The sequence below is a fragment of the Aquarana catesbeiana genome, linkage group LG11 (genome assembly GCF_042186555.1).
Source record: "Aquarana catesbeiana isolate 2022-GZ linkage group LG11, ASM4218655v1, whole genome shotgun sequence".
Classification (NCBI taxonomy): Eukaryota; Metazoa; Chordata; class Amphibia; order Anura; family Ranidae; genus Aquarana; species Aquarana catesbeiana.
This window is the reverse complement of record NC_133334.1, coordinates 277487782-277512227: the sequence shown is the minus strand read 5'-3', so window position 1 is coordinate 277512227 and position 24446 is coordinate 277487782. Positions and strand designations below refer to the sequence as shown.

Genomic DNA, 24446 nt, shown 5'->3' with positions numbered 1-24446 from the left:
CCTAGTCAGAGTCCAGACCTAAACCCCATTGAAAATCTGTGGAATGACTTGAAGACTGCAGTCCACAAACCGTCACCATCAAATGTAACTGGACTTGAGTTCTGCAAAGAAGAGCGGGCAAATATTACAGTGTCTAGATGCTCAAAGTTAGTAGAGACAAATCCCAGGAGACTATAGGCTGGAATTAAAGGAAAAGGTAGTTCAACAAAATACTCACAGGGGGGGGGGGGCATCCTTTTTCCAACTCAGGGATTCTGCTGATAATTTTTTTTTTTTTTTTAATTTGACATGTTGCTCTGCTTATATGTGGCCTTCGCCAGTTCCTTCCTCACCAACATGGTGATGAATTTTATTTTATTTTGCTTCCAGGGTTAGTGTCTGCTCTGACGTGAATTTGGAAGGACACGGCCTGTGTGTTGCGGTCAGGAAACACCTTGTAACATATAAAGGGCATTCCAAATGGACAAGAGAATGGCAGTTGAGCAAGCCAGCCGTTAGCCACTTCCTGCCCGCTGTATGCAGAATGACCACCAGGAAGTGGTTGTTATCCTAACTGGGCGCGCAGCGCGGCTATCGGTGGTGTGTCCGTGTGACACACCGCATCTCTGATCGAGGTAAAGAGCCTCTGACATAGGATCTTTACCACATGATCAGCTGTGTCCAATCACAGTGTAAGGCCTCTTTCACACGGACAATCCGTATGTCCGTTTTTCATCCTTCCGTTTTCGGATGAAAAACGGACATACATTCATCCCTATGGAGCGTCGGATGTCAGCGGTGACATGTCCGCTGACATCCGACCCGCTCCAATCCGAAAAGTGTAACGGAGGTAAAACCTACTTTTCCATCCGTTTTCGGATCGGGTGACGAAGGACACTATGGTCCGTCATCATCCGATCCCCCCATAGGGGAGAGCGGCGCTCTGACAGGTCCGCCGCTGCACAGCGTGCAGCGATGGACCTGTCATCTTCCTGCTCAGCGGGGATCGGCGGAGTGATCCCCGCTGAGCAAGCGGGTGTTCACGGGGCGGATCATGACTGATCTGCCCCGTGTGAAAGAGCCCTAAATAGAAGAGCCGTTTATCGGCTTTTCCTCCACTCACACTGCCAGACACAAGTAGAGAACTGAGCTCTCCTAACAGGGGGGGGGTCTGCGCTGATTATCAGTGCAGCCCCCCCCCCAGGACCACCAGGGATGCGCACCCAGGATCACCAGGAATGCCAATTAATGCCCAATAGGGATGGCACTCAGTGCCCATCAGTGATGCCTGTCAGTGCTGCTTATCAGTACCGCCTCTTCAGTGCTAATCAGTGAAGGAGAAAACGTACTTATTTACAAAGTTTTGTAACAGAAACAAAGAAAAACTTTTTTTTTTTTTCCAACATATTCGGTCGATTTTTATTCTTAGCGCAAAAATAAAACACGGCAGAGGTGATCAAATACCACCAAAAGAAAGCTCTATTTGTGGGAAAAGAATGATAAAAATTTCATTTGGGTACAGTGTTGCATGACCGCGCAATTCTCATTCAAAATGCAAAAGCCCTGAAAGCTGAAAATTGGTCTGGGCAGGAAGGGGGAAAGTGCCCAGTATTGAAGGGGTTAAACCCTTTCACTAAAAATAAAGAACTGCGCTAGGTAAATAATGTGGAGATACAAAAATCATTAGTGAGAAATCATTAGTGAAAAACTTGATGCGAGTCCTGCTGCTAAACACTATAACCCTGATATAAGGCAACAATTGTATAGATAAATCAGTGTAGCGCTGGACATGAATCTGAGCGAATGAACAATAGTGATAATAATAAAAATTAACATCTACAAATTATTATAAACAATCAATATATCACCAGTGAATAAACTTTCATCAAAAAATGATGTGCTCAAAAACTTGTGAAAAGTCCAAGCAATAATGACAAAATATGAAAGTTATAAACAATAGTCTGGAAAAATAAATAAATCAAGTGCAAAAAATTGTCCCGTAGACCACTTAATAGTGCTGCCCACCACCGGAAAGAATGAGAGCTTACCAGAAAGCCTGTGACCGCCCTTACTCAGGGGGGGGTCTAAACAGGCATAGCAGGTCAGTGTAGAGATCCTATAGAGCCGCAACTGATGTCCCTCTGGTCACCTCTGATGTCAGCCTCCCAACAATAGCAGTAGACACTCTGGTGAAAATCCTCGATTCCGGGAAAAACTCCAGTGGCCAATGCTCCAGCAGGAATAAATCATAAAGGAAAAAAAAAAGGGGGGACTCCAGTAGTGTAGAGGACCAAAAAACATTTTAGTTAAAAAAACAAATGCTTCCTAATGCATCCACAAGCACTGTATAGGTCGCATATAAGGTGCAGATAAGCAAATAGCAATAAAATCCGTCACTAGACAGCAAAATGACACTACCGCCGTTTAGTTTAAAAGCGCGCATGCGCAGTACAAGCTCACATTGTGACCCTACGAGGTACCCCTGATGACGTCAGTTGTGACGAAACGGCCGTAGGGTCACAACGTGAGCTTGTACTGCGCATGCGCGCTTTTAAACTAAACGGCGGTAGTGTTATTTTGCTGTCTAGTGACGGATTTTATTGCTATTTGCTTATCTGCACCTTATATGCGACCTATACAGTGCTTGTGGATGCATTAGGAAGCATTTGTTTTTTTTTTTTTTTTAAATAAAACGTTTTTTTGGTCCTCTACACTACTGGAGTCCCCCTTTTTTTCCTTTATGATTTATTCCTGCTGGAGCATTGGCCACTGGAGTTTTTCCCGGAATCGAGGATTTTCCCCAACTGCTATTGTTGGGAGGCTGACATCAGAGGTGACCAGAGGGACATCAGTTGCGGCTCTATAGGATCTCTACACTGACCTGCTATGCCTGTTTAGACCCCCCCCTGAGTAAGGGCGGTCACAGGCTTTCTGGTAAGCTCTCATTCTTTCCGGTGGTGGGCAGCACTATTAAGTGGTCTACGGGACAATTTTTTGCACGTGATTTATTTTTCCGGACTATTGTTTATAACTTTTCATATTTTGTCATTATTGCTTGGACTTTTCACAAGTTTTTGAGCACATCATTTTTTGATGAAAGTTTATTCACTGGTGATATATTGATTGTTTATAATAATTTGTAGATGTTAATTTTTATTATTATCACTATTGTTCATTCGCTCAGATTCATGTCCAGCGCTACACTGATTTATCTAAACCCTTTCACTGCCAGGTCCATACATCGGTATGGACCTGACAAAGAAGGAGGGGGGGGGTTTTGCAACCGGGTGGTAATATCAAGTGACAAATTGGAACAACCACTATTTTAATTTTCTAGGGTGTCTGTTTTCAGAAAATATATGTTTGAGGGTTTTATGTAATCTTCAGGACTAAAATGATATTTTTTTAACCACTTCCCGACCGGCTCACATACATATACGGCGGCAGGTTGGCTCTCCTGCGCAAATCCTTTAAGAGCCACAGCAGGCGCGCGTGCACCCGGTGCATGGCGGGGGGACCCGATGCGCGTAGCCGGCGGGCGCGATTGCTGCCGGCCACGAGAGCCAGAACGGGGATTTGTGTGTGTAAACACACAAATCCCTGTTCTGACGGGAGGAGAGACAGATTGTGTGTTCCTACCAGGTAAAAACAGCGATCTGGCTCCTCCTCTAGTCAGTCCCCTCCCCTCAAAGTTAGAACACACTTAACCCCTTGATAGCCCCCCTAGTGTTATTCCCTTCCCTACCAGTGACATTTATACAGTAATCAGTGCATTTTTTTTTTTTTTTTTTTAGCACTGATCGCTGTATAAATGTCAGTGGTCCCAAAAAAAAAAGTGTCCGATCTGTCCACGCAATGTTGCAGTCCCACTAAAAATCGCAGATTGCTGCTATTACTAGTAAAAAAAAAAAAAAAAAAAAAGAAAAAAAAGGCTATTCCCTATTTTGTAGACGCTATAACTTTTGTGCAAACCAAATCAACATACGCTTATTGTGATTTTTTTTTTTTTTTACCAAAAATATGTAGAAGAATACATATTGGCCTAAACCAATGAAGAAAGTCATTTTACTTTTTTGGGGACATTATAGCAAAAAGTAAAAAATATTGTTTTTTTTTCAAAATTGTCGGTCTTTCTTTGTTTATAGCGCAAAAAAAAAATAAAAATAAATAAAATAAAAGCAGAGATGAGCAAATACCACCAAAAGAAAGCTCTATTTGCGGGGGTGGGGGCGTAAATTTTGTTTGGGTACAACGTCGCACGACCGCACAATTGTCAGTTAAAGCGACGCAGTGCCGAATCGCAAAAAGTGGCCTGGTCATTAAGGCAGCAAATCCTTCCGGGGATGAAGTGGTTAAAGGATATCTAAACTCAAAACTCATATTGCAGTTTATTAGTCCTTCGATAGGGCGGCAGTGTTAGGCTGGTCATTGATCGATCAAAAGAGTAGTAGGGGGCAGCTGAAGGGGATAACATATGTGCAAAAATGGCTCTGGCAGCGATCTACAGGATGGAAAAAAAAAAAAAAAAATCCAGACAGTAAATCTTTATAATTTATTTTCAGTATAAAGCAGAACGAGCTGTATCTAGGCGCAGACAGAGCCCCAGACAAAAATCACATTAAACACCCCCCTAAAAATCAGACAGATCAGCGAGGTCACATGGAGGTCACACGAAGGTCACACGGAGGTCACACGGAGGTTCCCGGGGTCTGGCCGGGCACAGACTCCTTTTTATTGTCTTCCGGTTTCATTGCGGGGAACAGAAGCACCTCCTGGAAACATAAACAGACGGGTATTAGATACCTGGGAGAAGAACACACAATGGCCGAGCGTCCTTACAAACCCAACATACCTTGATGTTGTTGGAGTCGGTTAAAAACATAGTAAGGCGGTCAATGCCCATCCCCCACCCAGCTGTAGGGGGCAGCCCATACTCCAGGGCGGTGCAGAAGTTATCGTCGATGAACATGGCCTCGTCATCACCCGCTGCTTTGGCCTGGAAAAAAGCACAAGAGAAGAGATTATATCAGATTTGTAGAGGATCTACACACCGGGAGATCTCTGTATGAGCTGGAATCCTGTTCTGGACTATACCCCCCCCCCCACCCCTACAGGACAATCACATGGAAAATGAAGGACACTGGGACCCCCCAAATGTCAGTCAGCCATATCATGTGACATTGGCTGTCAATTTATTATTTTGGAACCTTAATGAATGATTTCTAATACATCATATCTCTTGGTCCTGGAAGCCCTTTTAACCACTTGCAGACCTTAAATGTACCCATACACAGTGCCTTGAAAAAGTATTCATACCCCTTGAAATTTCCCACATTTTGTCATGTTACAAACAAAAATGTAAATGTATTTTATTGGGATTTTATGTGATAGACCAACACAAAGTGGCTCATAATTGTGAAGTGGAAGGAAAATGATGTTACAAATAAATATGTGAAAAGTGTGGGGGGGGCATTTGTATGGCGCCCCCCGGAGTCAATACTTTGTAGAACCCACTTTCTCTACAAGTCTTTTTGGGGGTGTCTCTACCAGCTTTGCACATCTAGAGAGGGACATTTCTGCCCCATTCTTCTTTGTAAAATATCTCAAGCTCTGTCAGATTGGATGGAGAGCGTCTATGAACAGCAATTTTCAAGTCTTGCCACAGATTCTCAATGTGATTTAGGTCTGGACTGTGACTGGGCCATTCTAACACATGAATATGCTTTGATCTAAACCATTCCATTGTAGCTCTGGCTGGATGTTTCGGGTCGTTGTCCTGCTGGAAGGTGAACCTCCTCCCCAGTCTCAAGTCTTTTGTAGACTCCAACAGGTTTTCTTCTAAGATTGTCCTGTATTTGTCTCCATCCATCTTCCCATCAACTCTGACCAGCTTCCTTGTCCCTGCTGAAGAAAAGCATCCCCACCACATGATGCTGCCACCGCCATGTTTCACGGTGGGGATGGTGTGTTCAGGGTGATGTGCAGTGTTAGTTTTCCCCCACACATAGCGTTTTGCTTTTAGGCCAAAAAGTTCAAGTTTTGGTCTCATCTGACCAGATCACCTTCTTCCACATGTTTGCTGTGTCCTCCACATGGCTTCTCACAAACTACAAACAGGACTTCTTATGACTTTCTTTCACCAATGTCTTTCTTCTTGTCACTCTTCCATAAAGGGCAGATTTGTGGAGAACATGACTAATAGTTGTCCTGTGGACAGATTCTCCCACCTGAGCTGTGGATCTCTGCAGCTCCTCCAGAGTTACCATGGACCTCTTGGCTCTTCTCTGATGAATGCTCTCCTTGCCCGGCCGGTCAGTTTAGGTGGACGGCCATGTCTTGGTAGGTTTGCAGTTGTGCCATACTCTTTCCATTTTCCGATGATGGATTGAACAGAGCTCCGTGAGATGTTCAAAGCTTGGGAGATTTTTTTTTATAACCTAACCCTGCTTTATACTTCTCCACAACTTTATCCCTGACCTGTCTGGTGTGTTCCTTGGCCTTCATGATGCTGTTTGTTCGCTAAGGTTCTCTAACAAACCTCTGAGGGCTTCACAGAACAGCTGTATTTATACTGAGAATAAAGAATATACAGGTGGACAATTTACTAAATTAGGTGACCTCTGAAGGGAATTGGTTCCACTAGATGTTAGGGAGTAAAGAGGGCTGAATACAAATGCCCCCCCCCACTTTTCACATATTTGTAAAAAATGTTGAAAACCATTTATCATTTTCCTTCCACTTCACAATTATGTGCCACTTTGTGTTGGTCTATCACATACAATACATTTACGTTTTTGGTTGTAACATGACAAAATGTGGAAAATTTCAAGGGGTATGAATACTTTTTCAAGGCACTGTATACAGATTCTTGCATACTTCCTGTTCTAGAGTAAAAATGCTCCTTCATAGATACAATGCAGAAAACGAGTGTTGTACTATGAAGTGTATTACTGGAAGGATCAAAAGGTGAAAGAAAAAAACCTGAGAAAAAAAAAAAAAAGAAGAAAACTAATAAACTAATGCTGCCCGGGGACGATTCATTTTTTTCATTGGCTGAAAAAAAAAAAAAAAAAAAAAAAAAAAAAAAAGTTCTCCAACATTCCTGTTTGATCATTAGAGGCTACATATGGATTGAATTTCAGCTGCCCCCTACTACTGCCAAATTTTGATCGATCAATGACCAGCCTAATACTAACACCATATCGAAGGACTGATAAACTGCAATTTGAGTTTTGATATCCATTAACCACTTCAGCCCCGGAAGGATTTGCCCCCTTAAAGACCAGGCCCTTTTTTTTACGATTCAGCACTGCGTCGCTTTAACTGACAATTGCGGTCGTGTGACGTTGTACCCAAACAAAATTGATGTCTTTTTTCCCACAAATTGAGCTTTCCTTTGATGGCATTTGATCACTTCGGCGGTTTTTATTTTTTGCGCTATGAACAAAAATAGACTGACAATTTAAAGAAGAAGAAAAAAAAAAAACACAATATTTTTTACTTTTTGCTATAATAAATATCCAAAAAAATGAAAAAAAAAATTCCTCCTCAGCTTATTAGGGCGATATGTATTCTTCTACATATTTCTAGGAAAAAAAAAATTGGTTTGCGCAAAAGTTAGAGCATCTACAAAATAGGGGATAGATTTATGGCAATTTTATTATACATTTTTTTTTTTTACTAGTGCAATTTTTAGCGGGACTGCGATATTGCGGCGGACACTTTTCTGGGACCATTGACACTTATACAGCGGAGCTAAAAACAGCCCCTGATTACTGTATAAATGTCATTAGCAGAAAAGGGGTTAACACTAGGGGGGCAATCAAGGGGTTAAATGTGTGTCCTAGGGAGGTATTTCTAATTGTATGGGGATGGGACTGCCTGGAGGAGGAGACATATCGCTGTTCACAACCAGTACAGACAGCAGATCTCCTCTCTGACAGAACAGAGATAGGTCTGTTTAAATTGACAGATCTCCGTTCTCTCGGGAGTGATCGCAGGTGCCCAGAGGACATCGCAGTCGCTGGGCACACGCATCAGCTCTGTCGATGCGCGCATGCACACCCCCTAGTGGTCTTAAAGCGGCCAATGTACAGCTACAATGATTTGCCCAACCTGCCGCAGTATACCTGCAGCGGCTGGTTCCTACATAGTTAATGAACATAAGTCATATCCTGTGAACATCTTAGTGAATACATCAGGGATTTTTCCTGTGTGATCCAATCACAATTACCTGAGCTTGATCTTCAAACAGCTCCCTCTGTCGGATCGGGTCGTTCATCTCAGTGTAGGCATTGCAAATCTCTTTCTTCATGATAAAAAGCTCAAATCTTTCCGTCAGTCCCTTTTCTGACCGGTGCCTGACACAGAAACAAGAACAAATGTTACATCAATGTCACACACACACATATACATTATATATATATATATATATATATATATATATATATATATATATATATATATATATATATATATATATACGCATGCATACACATATATACACATCTAGATGCAGAACAAAAAGCTTCAGAAGGGATCAGGTCAGAATCCTACCATTTGGCAAGAGGGCTCATGATTTGAGGATGGTCAATAATAAAAGTTGGATTAATACATGTTACTTCCAGGAATTCACCAACCAACTGTAAAACAGAAATACATAAAGTTTAGTGCTTAAAAATGAGAAATTTTTCACAGATTCAAAAAAAAAAAAAAAAATTAAATAAAAAATTTAAAAAAAAGTAAAGACACCATAACCCACCCCACCACCCAGAGATGCAACTAGAACCTTCAGGTCCCCATACAAGAAACTACGGAGGGCACCCCTGAACCCCCTTCCATACGAGTCCCGGGCTTCCAATCCTGGGAGGGTGTCCATCTACGTCCTCCTAGATCCCTGCCTCCAGTGCACTCTGACACAGCTGATCACTGTAAAGAGCCAATCACAGCAGCCCTTTGCCACGTGATCAGCTGATCACATGTAAAACAGACTTGCTGGTTGGTTATCGGCAGTCCTTTCCTCCCACGCTGCCTCTGTGTGGGGAAAGGAGAGCCATTAACTGGCAAGACCATCAGTAAGTTGTTTACACTGATAAAAAGGGCACTGATTATCAGCAGGGCTCTGAGCTGAGCGCGTCTCTCTCATACAGCCCAGAGCCTGCACTGTCAGTTTCCCCTCCCTCCTACGGATGGGAGAGAAGAGTAACGATCTGCTCCTCCTCCTGCCACCCCTCACCTCCTGTGTGCGCCACACAAAGTGTGAAGTCCAGAAGCTGAATGATTAAATTCAGCTGCTTAGCTTCACACTTCCCGCAGTGCACACAGGAGGAGAGGGGTGGGAGGAGAAGGAGCAGTTTGGCACTCTCCTCTCCCATCCGCCTGAGGGAGGTAGAACTGTCAGTGCAGGCTCTGGGCTGTATAAGAGAAAAGCTCTCAGCTCAGAGCCCTGGGGCCAGCAACCCTGCTGGGGCCCCCCGTGACAGTGACGGAATGCCAGGGCCCGGTCGCAAGTGGGGACCTTTGCGACTTTGGTAGTTCGGCCAGTGCCACCACCCTGATTCCTGCCTCCGAGGATGAAGAGCTGTCAGTACCACGCAGCGGCCCACGGATCTTCTCCCCTTTCTTTCTGCAGTGTTACCAGAAAGGATCAGAGCCATTCTCTCTGCCGGCGCTGACCAAATCGGAATAGCTCTGATCCATCCTTGAAGAGCTGCAGAAAGAAGGGGGAGAAGAGCGGGAGTTCCGAATCCCTAAATCCACTGCACCGGCTATATGGGCACTGACAGCTCATCACTGATGGAGGCAAGTACAACTGGGGCTGGGGGGATGGGCGAGGGTGTACACAGTGTTATTTCATCTTTTTTTTTACAAAGGTGAATTAACACAAAAAACACTATGTAAGAAGTAAACTTCTCTGAGCCAATACATGGACTTGTAGTCTTTGCCAGTACTCCAATCTGACCAGTGTAAACAGGCATAGTAAGGACCCTACCTTGTCCAGTAGCCTTGCAGTGGTCCTTGGAGGTGGGCATTCAACATCCTTCTCTGCACAGATGTCATCTAACAGCTTGCGCGTCTCTGGAAGACCGAACAATAACCGATCAATAAATAATTCCAATAACCAGTTACCCTATAGCAGCTTTACTGCTCTGTGCAGAATATCTCTCTCTCTCATATATATATATATTATATCTCTCTCTATATATATATATTTTTTTTTTTTTTTTATTATATATGAATGAGATTCTGCACTTCCCAGTAGGGGGCGAGCTGCGCCGATCAGCAGGTGCTTGCCAGTGTCCACCGGCACCTGCTGATTGGTGAGGAGACACACCAGACGGAGCTCTGCCTATGTAAACAATACAGAGCTCTGTCCTGACAGTGGGGACGTTCTGGATTTGGTTTCCCTGCAGGGGAAAAAAATCCAGCACATCCCTTAGTGAAAGGACAAAGTGAAAGTGTAAACACAAAAACTCCATCATTAGCACAGTGACAGTGCATATGTTTAACACTGATCAATGTATTTGTGTCACTGGTTCCCACAAAGTGTCAAGTTAGTGTCAGGTTGTGCACCACAATATTGCAGTCCTGCTACAAGTCGCTGATCGTCTCCATTAGTAGTGTAAAATTAGTCTGTAAAGTAGTTTGCAGACTCTACAACTTTTGGCAAACCAATCACTGTACGCTTATTGGGATTTTTCTTTACCAAAAATATGTAGCAGAATGAATATTGGCATAAATATATGAAGAAATCTGATATTTTACATTTTTTTATTGAATATGTTTTATTAGCAGAAAGTAAAAAATAGTTTAATTTGCAAAATTTTTTTTTTGTTTATAACGCAAAAAAGAAACAAAAAAAAAAAAAAAAAAAACAACACGCAGAGGTGATCAAATACCATCACAAGAAAACTATTTGTGGTTAAAAAAATGGCAAATTCAATTTATGTACAGCGTTGCATGACCGCGCAAATTGTCAGTTCCAGTGCGATTTTTAATGCGTTTCCAGATTATTCCAGGTGCTTTTTTTTCCTATTTTTTTCCCACTGTACTGGGGGCCGGTGCGTTTCAGTTGGAGTGCATTTTGATGCGTTTTACCGCGTTCCAGTAAAGTTCAGTCAGTGCAGGAAAAATGCAGCACGTTCTACTTTTTTTTTTCTGGATCTGGAAAGCCCTGGAACTGACTGCACTGGTGTGAACTATGCCATTGGAAACCAAATAACTTGCTTTTCATGTGTTCTTGATGTAGAAAAAAAAAAATAAATAAATTGCACCGGACTGAATGTGATGTGAACTGTTAAAGTTCACCATGTTAAAGCAGTAAAATTGCATACAGTGTAAACATACCCTAAAATCAGTTTCAACTGCCTTTACCTTCAGTATCAAACTGGTCTGTTGGAGGGAGTTTCTTTCCCAGGACTTTCTCCAGCTCGTGCACCATGCTGATCCTTCTGAAGGGTGGAGTGAAGTCTATTTCCTGGCTCGGTCCATCAGGTCCTTCCGGGTGATATACGATTTTGTAACTACCATGTATGTGCTTAACCATCCCTACAAGAGAAATGCAAGAAGATTATTTCCTGTAATCTCTAATCTGTGTCTGGATGCATGCCGTGCACTGCTGGCGTCACTTCCGCGTTCCAGGGTGGTTAGCGTGGAGCTTCCACACAATGGACACCGCGGAACAGCTTTCAAACCAGGAGTAAACATCCCCAGAGCCGAAGGATTGCCACCGAAGCCTGCACCTCAGCACATCCCAGGACATCTCAACCCTTGATGGACACCGCCACCCTGTGAACCAGTAAGTATGTATTACACTAATATTATATGACAGGGTCATTACAGTTGGCGCCTCCAACCCCCCTTCCTTCTTAGTGTTTTTTTTTCCCAGGGTCGGGGGTGGATCAGTGATAGGATGACCTGATTCAGGCGGGAGGCTAGGATCTTAGCTAGAATTTTAATGTCCACCTATAGTAATGAGATTGGGTGGTAGGATTCGGGGTATCTAGGGTCTTTCCATGGTACTTTTAGTTATACTTGGTATGAAAAGAATGATGCTTAGAGCTGGGCTTGAACAAAAGCGAGGTGTACTCTCAATAAACAAAGTCTTACCTGTCAGCAGCTTTTCAGTGATTTCCATGAGGTCGTGGTAATCTGCATAGGCCATGTAAAATTCACAGGTTGTAAATTCAGGGTTGTGGGTCAAGTCAATTCCTTCATTCCTGAACTGTCTGCCCACTTCGTATACACGGTCAATGCCTCCGACCACCAGCATCTGTAAGAAAAATTCCATCCATTATAATCCGGCAACTTGTCCTACATTAGCATTGGTAATTCGACCACCTTGAAGAAAATCACAGGAGGAAAAAAAAAAATAAGCCTAACTAGATCATCACCGTTTTTCCTATGGTTTCCATTTAGGTCACCTCAACAGAAATGGACCAATGGAAAATGAGGTACGGTTGCTGCCAGAAAAAGACAGACAAGGAGATAACTGCCCATAATCAATGGTAATGGGGTCCACTTTTTCTTTGCTGAACCACATAATGGAAGAAGAGAGAAGAGGAAGAAGAAGAAGAAGAGAGAAGAGAGAAGAGAGAAGGAAGAAGAAGAAAGAAGGGAGAAGGGAGAAGGGAGAAGAGAGAAGAAGAAAGAGAGAAGAAAGAAAGAAGAGAGAAGAAGAAGAAAGAAGGGAGAAGGGAGAAGGGAGAAGGGAGAAGAGAGAAGAAGGGAGAAGGGAGAAGGGAGGAGAAGAAGAAAGAAGAGAGAAGAAGAAGAAGAAGAAAGAAGAGAGAAGAAGAAGAAGAAGAAGAAGGAAGAGAGAAGAAGAAAGAAGAGAGAAGAAGAAGAAGAAGAAGAAAGAAGAGAGAAGAAGAAGAAGAAGAAGAAAGAAGAGAGAAGAAGAAGAAGAAAGAAGAGAGAAGAAGAAGAAGAAGGAAGAGAGAAGAAGAAGAAGAAAGAAGAGAGAAGAAGAAGAAGAAAGAAGAGAGAAGAAGAAGAAGAAAGAAGAGAGAAGAAGAAGAAGAAAGAAGAGAGAAGAAGAAGAAGAAAGAAGAGAGAAGAAGAAGAAGAAAGAAGAGAGAAGAAGAGAGAAGAAAGAAGAGAGAAGAAGAGAGAAGAAGAGAGAAGAAGAAGAAGAAGAAGAAGAAGAAAGAAGAAGAAGAAAGAAGAAGAAGAAAGAAGAAGAAGAAAGAAGAAGAAGAAAGAAGAAGAAGAAAGAAGAAGAAGAAAGAAGAAGAAGAAGGAAGAAGAAGAAGAAAGAAGAAGAAGAAGGAAGAAGAAGGAGAGAAGAAGAAGAAGGAGAGAAGAAGAAGAAGGAGAGAAGAAGAAGAAGGAGAGAAGAAGAAGAAGGAGAGAAGAAAAGAAGAAGGAGAGAAGAAAAGAAGAAGAAGAAGAAGAAGAAGAAGAAGAAGAAGAAGAAGAAGAAGAAGAAGAAGAAGAAGAAGAAGAAGAAGAAGAAGAAGAAGAAGAAGAAGAAGAAGAAGAAGAAGAAGAAGAAGAAGAAGAAGAAGAAGAAGAAGAAGAAGAAGAAGAAGAAGAAGAAGAAGAAGAAGAAGAAGAAGAAGAAGAAGAAGAAGAAGAAGAAGAAGAAGAAGAAGAAGAAGAAGAAGAAGAAGAAGAAGAAGAAGAAGAAGAAGAAGAAGAAGAAGAAGAAGAAGAAGAAGAAGAAGAAGAAGAAGAAGAAGAAGAAGAAGAAGAAGAAGAAGAAGAAGAAGAAGAAGAAGAGAGAAGAAGTCATTTGTAACCTATACAAGAATCAATGTGTTGCATTGCTCAAAGCACAGCATGCTTATGATTTAAGCAAACACATGGCTCCTCATATATACAGTGCCCTGAAAAAGTATTCATACCCCTTGAAATTTCCCACATTTTGTCATGTTACAACCAAAAATGTAAATGTATTTTATTGGGATTTTATATGATAGACCAACACAAAGTGGCACATAATTGTGGAGTGGAAGGATAATGATACAAATAAATATGTGAAAAGTGTGGGGGGGCATTTGTATGGCACCCCCCGGGGTCAATATTTTGTAGAACCCCCTTTCTCTACAATTACAGCTGCAAGTATTTTGGGGGATGTCTCTACCAGCTTTGCACATCTAGAGAGGGACATTTTTGCCCATTCTTCTTTGCAAAAATCCTCAAGCTCTGTCAGATTGGATGGAGAGCATTTGAAGAGCAATTTTCAAGTCTTGCCACAGATTCTCAATGTGATTTAGGTCTGGACTGTGACTGGGCCATTCTAACACATGAATATGCTTTGATCTAAACCATTCCATTGTAGCTCTGGCTGGATGTTTCATTGAACCTCCACCCCAGTCTTTTGTAGACTCCAACAGGTTTTCTTCTACGATTGCCCTGTATTTAAGGATACTGATTAAAGAATGGAATACAAACTTCCCAGGATTGCATAGTCATTATTTGCCTACTTCCCTTTGGCCTATTATATAGAGCAGGGATATGCAATTGGTGGACCTCCAGCTGATGCAGAACTACAAGTCCCATCATGCCTCTGGGTGTCATGCTTGTGGCTGTCAGAGTCATGCTATGCCTATGAAGCAGGCAGTGGTGCCAGCAATCAAAACTTTTAGGAATTGTTGGGCTCCTGGCTGGAGCCTGTGCGGTGCCCATGGGGTAATGACATTTGTATTTCAATAATGTCATTTAAACACTTTTAAAGAGGAACTGCAGTCTGCTCATCATAATTTGTAATAAAAACATCTTTGCCATTCTGAAGCTTCCCTGCAATCACTTTGCATAATATTATATATATGCTGCGATTCTGTACTTGCCAAATATGCAACAGAAATCTCCCTCAATTGAGTCTGGCTGCAGCCATTTTGACTGTGGGCAGCTGAAGCTGCTGCCTGTTCACTTCCTGGATTTACACAGACACACAGAGGTTAATAGAAAGCTTTTTGCCAACTAGCTGGATAGACTGATTAGGGTCCACATCCCTGATACACGAAGTGGAGAAGGGGTTCCTCAAAGGGTGGGCGTTTAACGGACCATAAACTGAAATAAGATCAAAAAGTACAAATTTATTGAAAAATACTACAAAGTGGAGAACAATAAAAATAAAATCAAAACACATGATAGTGAGGACAGCATGCAACCAAACAAATGGAATTGCCCAAAACAACTGTCAAGGAGACAGGCGATCTCCAACGCGTTTCAAGGCTAAAGAATTCCAGATGTGTATCCTAAGTACTAAGGACACACATCTGGCATTCTTTAGCCTATTGTCCCTGAAGAAGACTTCCACTCGTATGTTGAAATACGTTGGCCATCTCCTGTCTCCTTGACAGTTGTTTTGGGCTATTCCATTAGTCTGGTTGCATGCCGTCCTCACCATTATGTGTTTGATTTGATTTTATTGTTTTTCTCCACTCGGTAGTATTTTTCAATAATTTTGTACTTTTTAGATCTTATTTCTGTTTATCGTCCGTTAAACTCCCACCCTTTGAGGAACCCCTTCTCCACTACAAAGACACTCAGAGGCACACCCCCAGCTCTGCAGCTCTCATTGGCCCCTTCCTGGCAAACTCTCGAGAGTGAGCTGTGCATGATCTCATAAGCAAGGATGAGCTCCTGGCGTGTTCGCACAGCCCGCCAGGAAATCGGCGCTGCGCTAATCACAGGCAGTGAGACATTGTCCTGATCTCTGCAGCCTCGCATAGGGACAATGTCTCACTGCCTGTGATTAGCGCAGCGCAGTGCCGACTTCCTGGCGGGCTCTGCACGTGGGCTGTGCGAACACGCCGGAGCTCATACTTAGTCATAAGCCTAGGCCAGGGGTTAGGCAACCTCGGCACTCCAGCTGTGGTGAAAAAACAAATCCAATCATGCCTCTAGGAGTCATGCCTGTGATTGTCAGGGTCTTGCAATGTCTCACAGGACTTGTGGTTTCATCACAGCTGGAGGGCTGAGGTTGCCTACCCCTGGCCTAGGCTAATGACCAGACAAGAACCTGGGCTGTATAAGGTATTTATTGGCAGAAAAGGGCAGAGGATTTAACAGATGGAAAGATGAAAAAAATGATCGAAGTTCCACTTTAATGTTGCCCACATTCAGTATAATCTGTAATATATAAAAAAAAAAAAAAAACACCTTGCGGGTCCCCATCCTGTGTCACCTCCCACCTCCAGATCTGGGCACATGTCATGTTTACCTTGTGATAGAGCTCAGGAGCGATCCTCATATACAGGTCCATGTCCAGCTCGTTGTGATGGGTGATGAAAGGTTTGGCAACAGCACCTCCAGGAATAATGTTCATCATCGGAGTTTCAATCTATCGAGAAAGACACCACAGTATCCTTAGAACAATATATGCGGCCTGCCTAAACAATCTAAAAAAAATCAGCAAAAGTGTGCCCATTCCTGGAACAGAATGAAACATTTAATACATCAAGAGTAGTCATTCCATAAAGACAGGAATTTGTGGAGGATGTATTGCTGTAGTAAAGGGGTCATCCTGAATGGGTGCAAAAAAACTGATTTTTAAAACAGCTTACCTGTAAAATCCTTTTCTTGGAGTACATCACGGGACACAGAGCACCATAATAATGACTATGTGGGATGTCCTAAAGCAATGCATCTGAGGGGGGGGCACATCATCCCTAGGCCCAACGGGCCTGAGATTCTAAAGCAGCCTGCCACACGCTGTGGCCAAACCTAGTTTCATTTTTTTGAGATCTCACATCCACCTGGTAAACGTATGAACTGAAGACCAAACGGCTGCTTTGCAACCTGAGCCATAGACACCTGCTGGCGTACTGCGCATGATGCACTAACCCCTCTAATGGAGTGTGCTCTTAAATCCCGGGGTGGAACCCTGTGCTTTAATCCATACGCCTGGACAATAGTCTGGCGAATCCACCTGGATATAGATGTACTTGTTGCCGGCTGTCCTCTTTTAGGACCCTCAGGCAAGAAAAAAAAGCATTCAGTTTTCCGAAAAGGAGCTGACATTTCCAAGTAAACCTTTATCGCTCTCACCACATCCAGTGAGTGAAGCGACTTTTCCTCCCTAGTTTTAGGGTTAGGAAAAAAGGAAGGTAAAATGATATCCTGATTCAAATGAATTTGGACACTACCTTCGGTAAAAAATCCGGATGAGGACGCATGACCACCCTATCCTGATGAAGAACCATGAAAGGTTCCTTACAAGAAAGGGCAGCCAATTCTGACACCCTTCTAGCAAGAAAGGGCAGCCAATTCTGACACCCTTCTAGCCGACGTTATAGCCACCAAGAAAACTAATTTCCTGGTCAATAGGACAAAAGGAATATGCCTAATAGGTTCAAAGGGCTGACTCTGTAAGGCTGAAAGTACCAAATTTAGGTCCCAAGGACATAAAGGTGGTTTAAAGCGGTGGCCTCAGGTACTCCCTTCACAAAGGTTCGCACCAAAGAATGGGATGCCATTGGTCTCTGGAAAAAAAAACAATAAGTCCGAAATCTGTCCCTTAATTGTCCCTAAGCGAGCTGCATCACCTTCAAGACACTGGCGAAAAAACTGAGGTCCTTCCGGTGTGGGAGGGGTTATATGGGAGGAACCGTCTTGCTATTGGTTGCCAGTGTCCAATCACCTAAAAGGTAAGTGTATATAACACACATAGTCATTATTATGGTGCTCTGTGTCCCGTGATGCACGATAAAGAAAGCCTCAGAATGTTCTCCCCTTTTCATTTTATACATAGATACTAGAAGGATGGTGTGCGCAGGGGGTGGGATCTAGAGGGAAGACCAATGTGTTGGGGGGGGGGGGGGGGGTCAGGTCTTGCTGGACTAAAAGGTCGATTCCCCACCCCCAAACCATGTGAAAGCATTATGTAGTTTAATACTATACAGAGGTGAAAATAGTTACCTCGAGGAATCCCAAGTCATCCAGGAAACCTGCGGAGGTAGGTGATGATTTTTGCCCTGGTGATGACTTTTGCCGCACGTAATCGTTGAGAATGAGGTCCAAGTATCGCTGCCGGAATCTGGTCTCCTGCAAGTCAAGCAAAGCAGTCTTAACATCATAAATAGTGAACGCCTTGGATCGGAACATTCTACAAATGCACATTAGAACATTCTGGCCTCTGCAATGGCTATGCGCACCTTATTAAAACAGGCGAATAACTCTGGGCAATAGAGAAGAGTTAAAGTGATGCTGAAGGCACATTTTTATTTATTTTTTTTTTTAAATAACCGACATTTTATACTTACCTGCTCTATTTAATGGTTTTGTATAGAGCAGCCCTAATCCTCCTCTGCTCCGGTCCCCTGGCGACACTTAAGGTTCTTCCCCCTATAACAAGCCACTTGCTATAGGGGCACTTGTGCATATTCAGTCCCTAGCTGGCTCTCTATCCATTGACACAGAGCTCAGCTGCGCCTCCCTCTCACTCCCCAATGGCTATGATTGACAGCAGTAGAAGTGAGAGGCTCCCATTGCTGCCTCTGTTCAATGAGGGTGAGAAAACCATGAGAGCAGCTGCTCTCATGCACATTACTGGATCTCGATCGAGCTCAGGTAAGTGTAAGGGAAAGGGGGAGGGGGGCTGCATGTAGAAGGGCTTTTTCACCCTTACCTGTACTCGCCCACGCTATAGCTGAAAGCCGGCGCGGGCTTAAAATGCCTGGAGGGCGTCCATGCCCCCTTCGGACTCGGTTGATCACAGTGGCCCTTTACCACGTTGATCAGCTGTCAGCCAATGTAAATAACTGATCACACGATGTAAACAGAAGCCGGTTATTGGCTTTTTTTTCCCTCACGCTGACATTGTGAGGAGAAAAGAATAAAGCCGATAACCGGCTTCTGTAAAAGGGACATCATGTATCTTTTTATATACATTTTTTCTAGATTTGTTCATGGACACTTCCATACCACCTACCACATTAGCTCCTGTTGTCCTTGCTGTGCTCCCTGGTCTGTCCCTGCAGCGTTTGTTGGTTGCCACTCCCCTCAGCCCCCGTGCCGGCTTTGCTCATTGCCGCCATCCTTAGACCCGGTCTTTTTGGTGACCCCAACCCAGTCAAGTGGTAAGTACGGGGGTCGTTTATCACGGACCCTTCGTGCCAACCATTTTGCGGTGCCCCGACTCATTAGTCATTTTCCATATTCTTATTACTTTTAATATTTTTTGTTCTAGACATACAAATTATGCATCAGCCCCTGTGCCACTGCATGCCCACTTTGCTGGGTATTTGAAGTTGATCACCACATGGTCACATACTACTGCTACCCATGCTTGTGTAATATGTATTTTACTAATTCAAATGATATATGTATACTTGTAGAATACGTTTTATGAATGTACAAATCAAGTGTAACGAACTGTATTTGTTTTTTACTTATGCTTCATTACTAGGCCACTATGCCGGGGTAACGCACACTTATTGCTGATCCCATTCTGTATTGAGCATTTTGTGAATAATAAACATTTTTTGCACTGATTGTGAAAGTGTTCCGAATCTCTCCCACCTCACTCAAAGTCCCAAGGCCATCCTTTCCTTCTTTTTGCTGTATTTAGGGATGGAGTGTGGCAGAGGTGGTTTCTTCAGACCGCAACTCTCCTTTGTTTGTAAAAGGGACATTGGTGCCAATATTTGCCCACCAGTGCTGCCATCAGTTGCCTCATCATCAGTAAGTGTGGCCTATCGGCGCCCACAGGTGTCGCCTCATCAGCGCATGAGAAAAAAAATTACCTGCTTGCAAAACTTTATTAAAAAAAAAAAAAAAAAAACAAACAATGAAAGATGTTTTGTTTTTCCAAATTTATGGTCTTTTCTTTTCTTTAGCAAAAAATAAAAACCTCAGTGATTGAATACCACCAAAAGAAAGCTCTATCTGTATGAAAAAAAAAAAAAATGATACAAATGTCATATGGGTAAAGTGTTACATGACCGCGCAATTGTCATTCGAAGTGTGACAGCGCTGAAAGCTGAAAATTGGCCTGGGCAGGAATGAGGTAAAAGTGCCCGGCAGGCAAGTGGTTAATGCATTAAGGTAAAACAATCTTCTGCCTTTAGAAGCACTTTAAGCCGAGAACTGCAGCCACCAGATAAAGAAAACCGACTAAACAAAGAGGACAGCTTGATAATGAGATGGGGTGTGCCTGTAAGTGGCGATCCATTGAAGAGAACAGAAGTGTGTGCTGTACCTTGTCTTTTAGGCCAAAGTGCAGGTGCGGCAGCATGTGCAGACAGGGGGACAGCAGCGTCATCTCCTTGGGGATAATACTCAGTTCTCCCTTCTTGGTTTTCCCGGGGTTCCCCCTCACTCCGAGAATGTCTCCTCTGCGAAGCTTGTTATTTATTGCTATAAACTCTTCTTCAGACTTGTAAAATCTGTAGGGTTGGAGAGGATACGGTCATTATATAGCCTGACATGGTTTTAACTCCTAGACCAGGGATATGCAATTAGCAGACCTCCAGCTGTTGCAGAACTACAAGTCCCATGAGGCATAGCACGACTCTGACAGCCACAAGCATGACACCCAGAGGCAGAGGCATGATGGGACTTGTAGTTTTGCAACAGCTGGAGGTTCGCTAATTGCTGTCCTAGATCATGAAATATTTTCTAGCATGTTCCAACAAAGGCTATACATAAAAAAAACTATTACAGAATAATGCTAACAGGGAACATGACAAGAGTGTTCTCATTAGAATCTCTTATTAGAATGTCACCAACAAGTCACCCCCCTGTGTCCCTCCAGCTGTTGTGGAACTAAGACCCATACACACTATTAGATTTTCTGCAGATTTTTGTCTTCAGATTTACCAAACCCATGTAGTGCGAGGGCCGGCCTGATTGCATACAAATTGAAACTTTTAAGGTTTGACCTCATATTATATGTTTTTGGGAAATCTGAAGACAAAAATCTACAGAAAATCTAATAGTGTGTATGGGGCTATAAAAAGCCTGCCTGTGCAATCCGATCATTTGCAAAAAACATGGTACATGCTAATGAGAAAAGCCAGTAAAACGGCATTAAAAAAAAAAAAAAGTCATTTACCTTAAAGAGGTTTTAAAGTCAGAAGGTTTTTTTTTTTATCCTAATAGATTCTATGCATCAAGATAAAAAGCCTTTTGTGTGCAGCAGCCTCCCAGAATAGGTCCCATCACTGTCCACAAGTGTCTTGGCAGTCTAGACGCCCCCTCCTGATTGGCTGAGACACAGCAGCGGCGCCACTGGCTTCCGCTGCTGTCAAAGTCAGTTAGCCAAGGGGGGGGGAGACCCCGAGAGAGAGAGACCGAGAGACAGAGAGAGACCGAGAGAGAGAGAGAGACCGAGAGAGAGAGAGACCGAGAGAGAGAGAGACCGAGAGAGAGAGAGAGACCGAGAGAGAGAGAGACCGAGAGAGAGAGAGACCGAGAGAGAGAGAGACCGAGAGAGAGAGAGAGAGACCGAGAGAGAGAGAGACCGAGAGAGAGAGAGACCGAGAGAGAGAGAGACCGAGAGAGAGAGAGAGACCGAGAGAGAGAGACCGAGAGAGAGAGAGAGACCGAGAGAGAGAGACCGAGAGAGAGAGAGGCGGGGCACAGCTCGGCTCAGGTGCCCCCATAGCACGCTGCTTGCTGTGGGGGCACTCTACTGGGATGGGGGGGGGGGCCAGGAGAACAGAAGAGGGACCCAAGAAGAGGAGGATCTGGGCTGCCCTGTGCAAAACAATTACACAGAGGAGGCAAGTATGACATGTTTGTTGGTTTTTTTTTTCTTATAAAAATGAGACTTTAAATGTCACATTACCCTCCACCCCACCCCCCTCTTCTTCCCCCTAACTTACCATAGCCTTTCTTATTCTATCCTAGGTTTACAACTTTCTATACTCCTTTCCATCTGTTTTTTCTGACCTTGCTCTGTGTTTTACACAGTGACAGTTTGACTTTCTTCTAAATAAAATAAGGGATGTCTACATGGTTTACCAAACTAGACAATGTATTTACAGTGCCGTCTGACAATTTACTGCCTAATATTGTAATATTCTTCATTGTTTGGTTCACGTTAAACATATATTTGTATTGTATCAGGGGTCCATGGACCTTTCCCTTTGACTAAATAAATAAAAAATTTGTAAAAAAAAAAAATGAGACTTTACAATCACTTTAAAGTGTCACTAAACCCACATCATAAAAAAAAAAAAAAAAAAAAAAAAGAAGATCAATAAATGGTGTATTACATGCGGTTTGTGCTCAGTCACTATAAAATTCTTTTTCTCGTTGATCCTGCCATCTCCCCTCCTGTCCATGTCCCCAATTCAGCTAGGGATTTTGCGGTGATCTGTGGTGACAGCTCTGCACATGCTCAGTTTTCAGTTCCTATGCTGAGTATTTCCTCCCTATCACATCTGAGCAGCCCTATGTGACTATAGAGTCACAAACGTGGTCGTATACACAGTGCTAAATGACAATACCACTCCCTCCCTCCTCTATTATTATAATACAGGACTTATATAGCATCAACAGTCTGAGCAGCACTTTACAACATGAGGGCAGACAGTACACTTACAATACAAATCAATACAGGAGGGATCAGAGGGCCCTGCTCGTTAGAGCTTCCATGTCCACTAACTAGCTAAACACAATGAGGGGGGCGGGATATTACATGTAGAATAATGGTGGCTTCACCTCCCTCTTATTCTAAGACACAGGCTGGAGGGGCGTGACACAACCGTTTCCTACTTTGTGACTTGCTTTGGAAGAAATAGGCGACTACTGCTGTGATGGGGGAGGCGACTACTGCTGTGATGGGGGTGTGCAAAGGAGGAGGGGGGGGGGGGAACACACACACACACAGATTGACATTTTTTGTTTTCTATGAAGGTTTTATTTATACTTTAGGTTGTTTGCTGGTGATACATTACTTACTGGGGCTGATTTACTAAACCTGGAGAGTGCAAAATCTGGTGCAGTTGTGCCAATCATCTTCTAACTTCAGCTTGTTCAATAAAGCTGACAAAAAAATAAAAAAAAAAAACAACCCTGGAAGCTGATTGGTTTCTATATAGAGCTGTACTCTTCAGTTTTAGTAAATCAACCCCCAATGTGTACTGTGGTCACAGGTGTAAGGTAGGGAAATGACTTGTAAAACACTTACTTAGAATTTGCCATGACTTGCAGCTTCACACCTTCACCTCGCAGATCATAGAAGAGCAGTTTGGCTCCAGAAATGCGCTTGGCATGGATCCTGCCTAAAAACAAAATGAAGGAAGACACAGCTGTCACCATGAACACCATACATTTCACCGGTAATGATGGGCTCGGGCGTGTCCGGATCAAACCCACCAGGAAGCCGTCACTGCACCCCGCCAATCATAGCCAATGAGGCATTTCCCGACCCGCAGCTGCACATAACACACGCTGCCTATGATTGGCGGTGTGGAGTGACGGCTTCCTGGCGAGTACAATCAGAACAATCACCAGCTATAGAGGATATTGGCTTAAAAAGTGTAGAGTTCAAAGCTCCGGCACCAGTTCACGTCCAACTCATCTGTCATATAACCTGGCCAGAAATCCACTCATCCAACCTATGAGGATTTTTGATCTGTTGCACCCCTACTGGACACAGTGGGAGCCAATCAGTGTGCTCGCCAAAACCCGGCGATCATTCTTGTAACAAGGCCGATTCTGTGAGAGGGGAAGATGGAGATCCTGTGTTTCCGCTAAGCAGGAACACAGATTTTTGTCTTTCCCCCAATCAAAGCATCCCCCCCCCCCCCCCTCTCCCACCAGTTAGCAAACACTCCCTAGGGACACATTTAACCCCTTCCTTTCCAGTATCTTTAGTACAGTGAAAAAATAAATTTAAAAAAATTTCATAAAAACATGCCATAGTTTGCAGACGCGATAACTTTTGCACAAACCAATCAATATACGCTCATTGGGATTTTTCTATACCAACAATATGTAGCCTAAACTGATGAAGAAATTCGACTTTCTACATTTCTTTTTTATTAGGTATGTTTTATAGCAAAAAGTAAAAAATATTTTATTTAAAAAATTTTCAGTCTGTTTGTGGCCCAAAAAAAATAAAAACAGCAGAGGTGATCAAAAACCACCAAAAGAAAGCTCTATTTGGGGGGGGGGCCGGGGGGGGGGAGCCGACATACATTTTATTAGGGTACAGCGTCGCACAACCGCGCAATTGTTAAAGTAACACAGTGCCACATCGCAAAAAATGGCCTGGTCATGAGAGGGGTTAAACCTTCCAGAGCTGAAGTGGTTATATACCACCAAAAAAAAAAAAAAAAATGATAAAAATTTCATATGGGTACAGCGTTGCATGACCGTGCAATTGTCATTCAAAATAGGACAGCGCTGAAAACTGGCCTGGGCAGGATGGGGGCGAAATGCCCGGTAGGCAAGTGGTTATACTAGTAATTGTAAAAAAAAAACAAAACAAAAAAAAAAAAAAACATAAATTTATAAAGTTTTAAATAAATATTTTAGATAAAACCAACCAAAATCCATTCTGGATT

At 43.1% G+C, this 24446-nt stretch overlaps 1 protein-coding gene across 2 annotated transcripts in view; it reads right to left on the bottom strand.

Moving 5' to 3' along the window:
* Positions 1 to 4512: 4512 nt before the first annotated feature.
* KARS1 (lysyl-tRNA synthetase 1) overlaps positions 4513 to 24446 on the bottom strand; it is a 54225-nt gene continuing 34291 nt past the window's right edge. For both annotated transcript variants that reach the window (XM_073605893.1, XM_073605894.1), the window contains exons 4-14: positions 23066 to 23159; positions 20129 to 20315; positions 17848 to 17973; positions 16151 to 16270; positions 12088 to 12250; positions 11353 to 11526; positions 9971 to 10056; positions 8536 to 8621; positions 8213 to 8339; positions 4832 to 4975; positions 4513 to 4751 (exon numbers count right to left, since the gene is read on the bottom strand). In XM_073605893.1, the coding sequence (XP_073461994.1) occupies positions 4668 to 4751; positions 4832 to 4975; positions 8213 to 8339; positions 8536 to 8621; positions 9971 to 10056; positions 11353 to 11526; positions 12088 to 12250; positions 16151 to 16270; positions 17848 to 17973; positions 20129 to 20315; positions 23066 to 23159 (1391 nt within the window). In that variant the 3' untranslated portion in view covers positions 4513 to 4667. The remainder of the gene's footprint in view (positions 4752 to 4831; positions 4976 to 8212; positions 8340 to 8535; positions 8622 to 9970; positions 10057 to 11352; positions 11527 to 12087; positions 12251 to 16150; positions 16271 to 17847; positions 17974 to 20128; positions 20316 to 23065; positions 23160 to 24446) is intronic.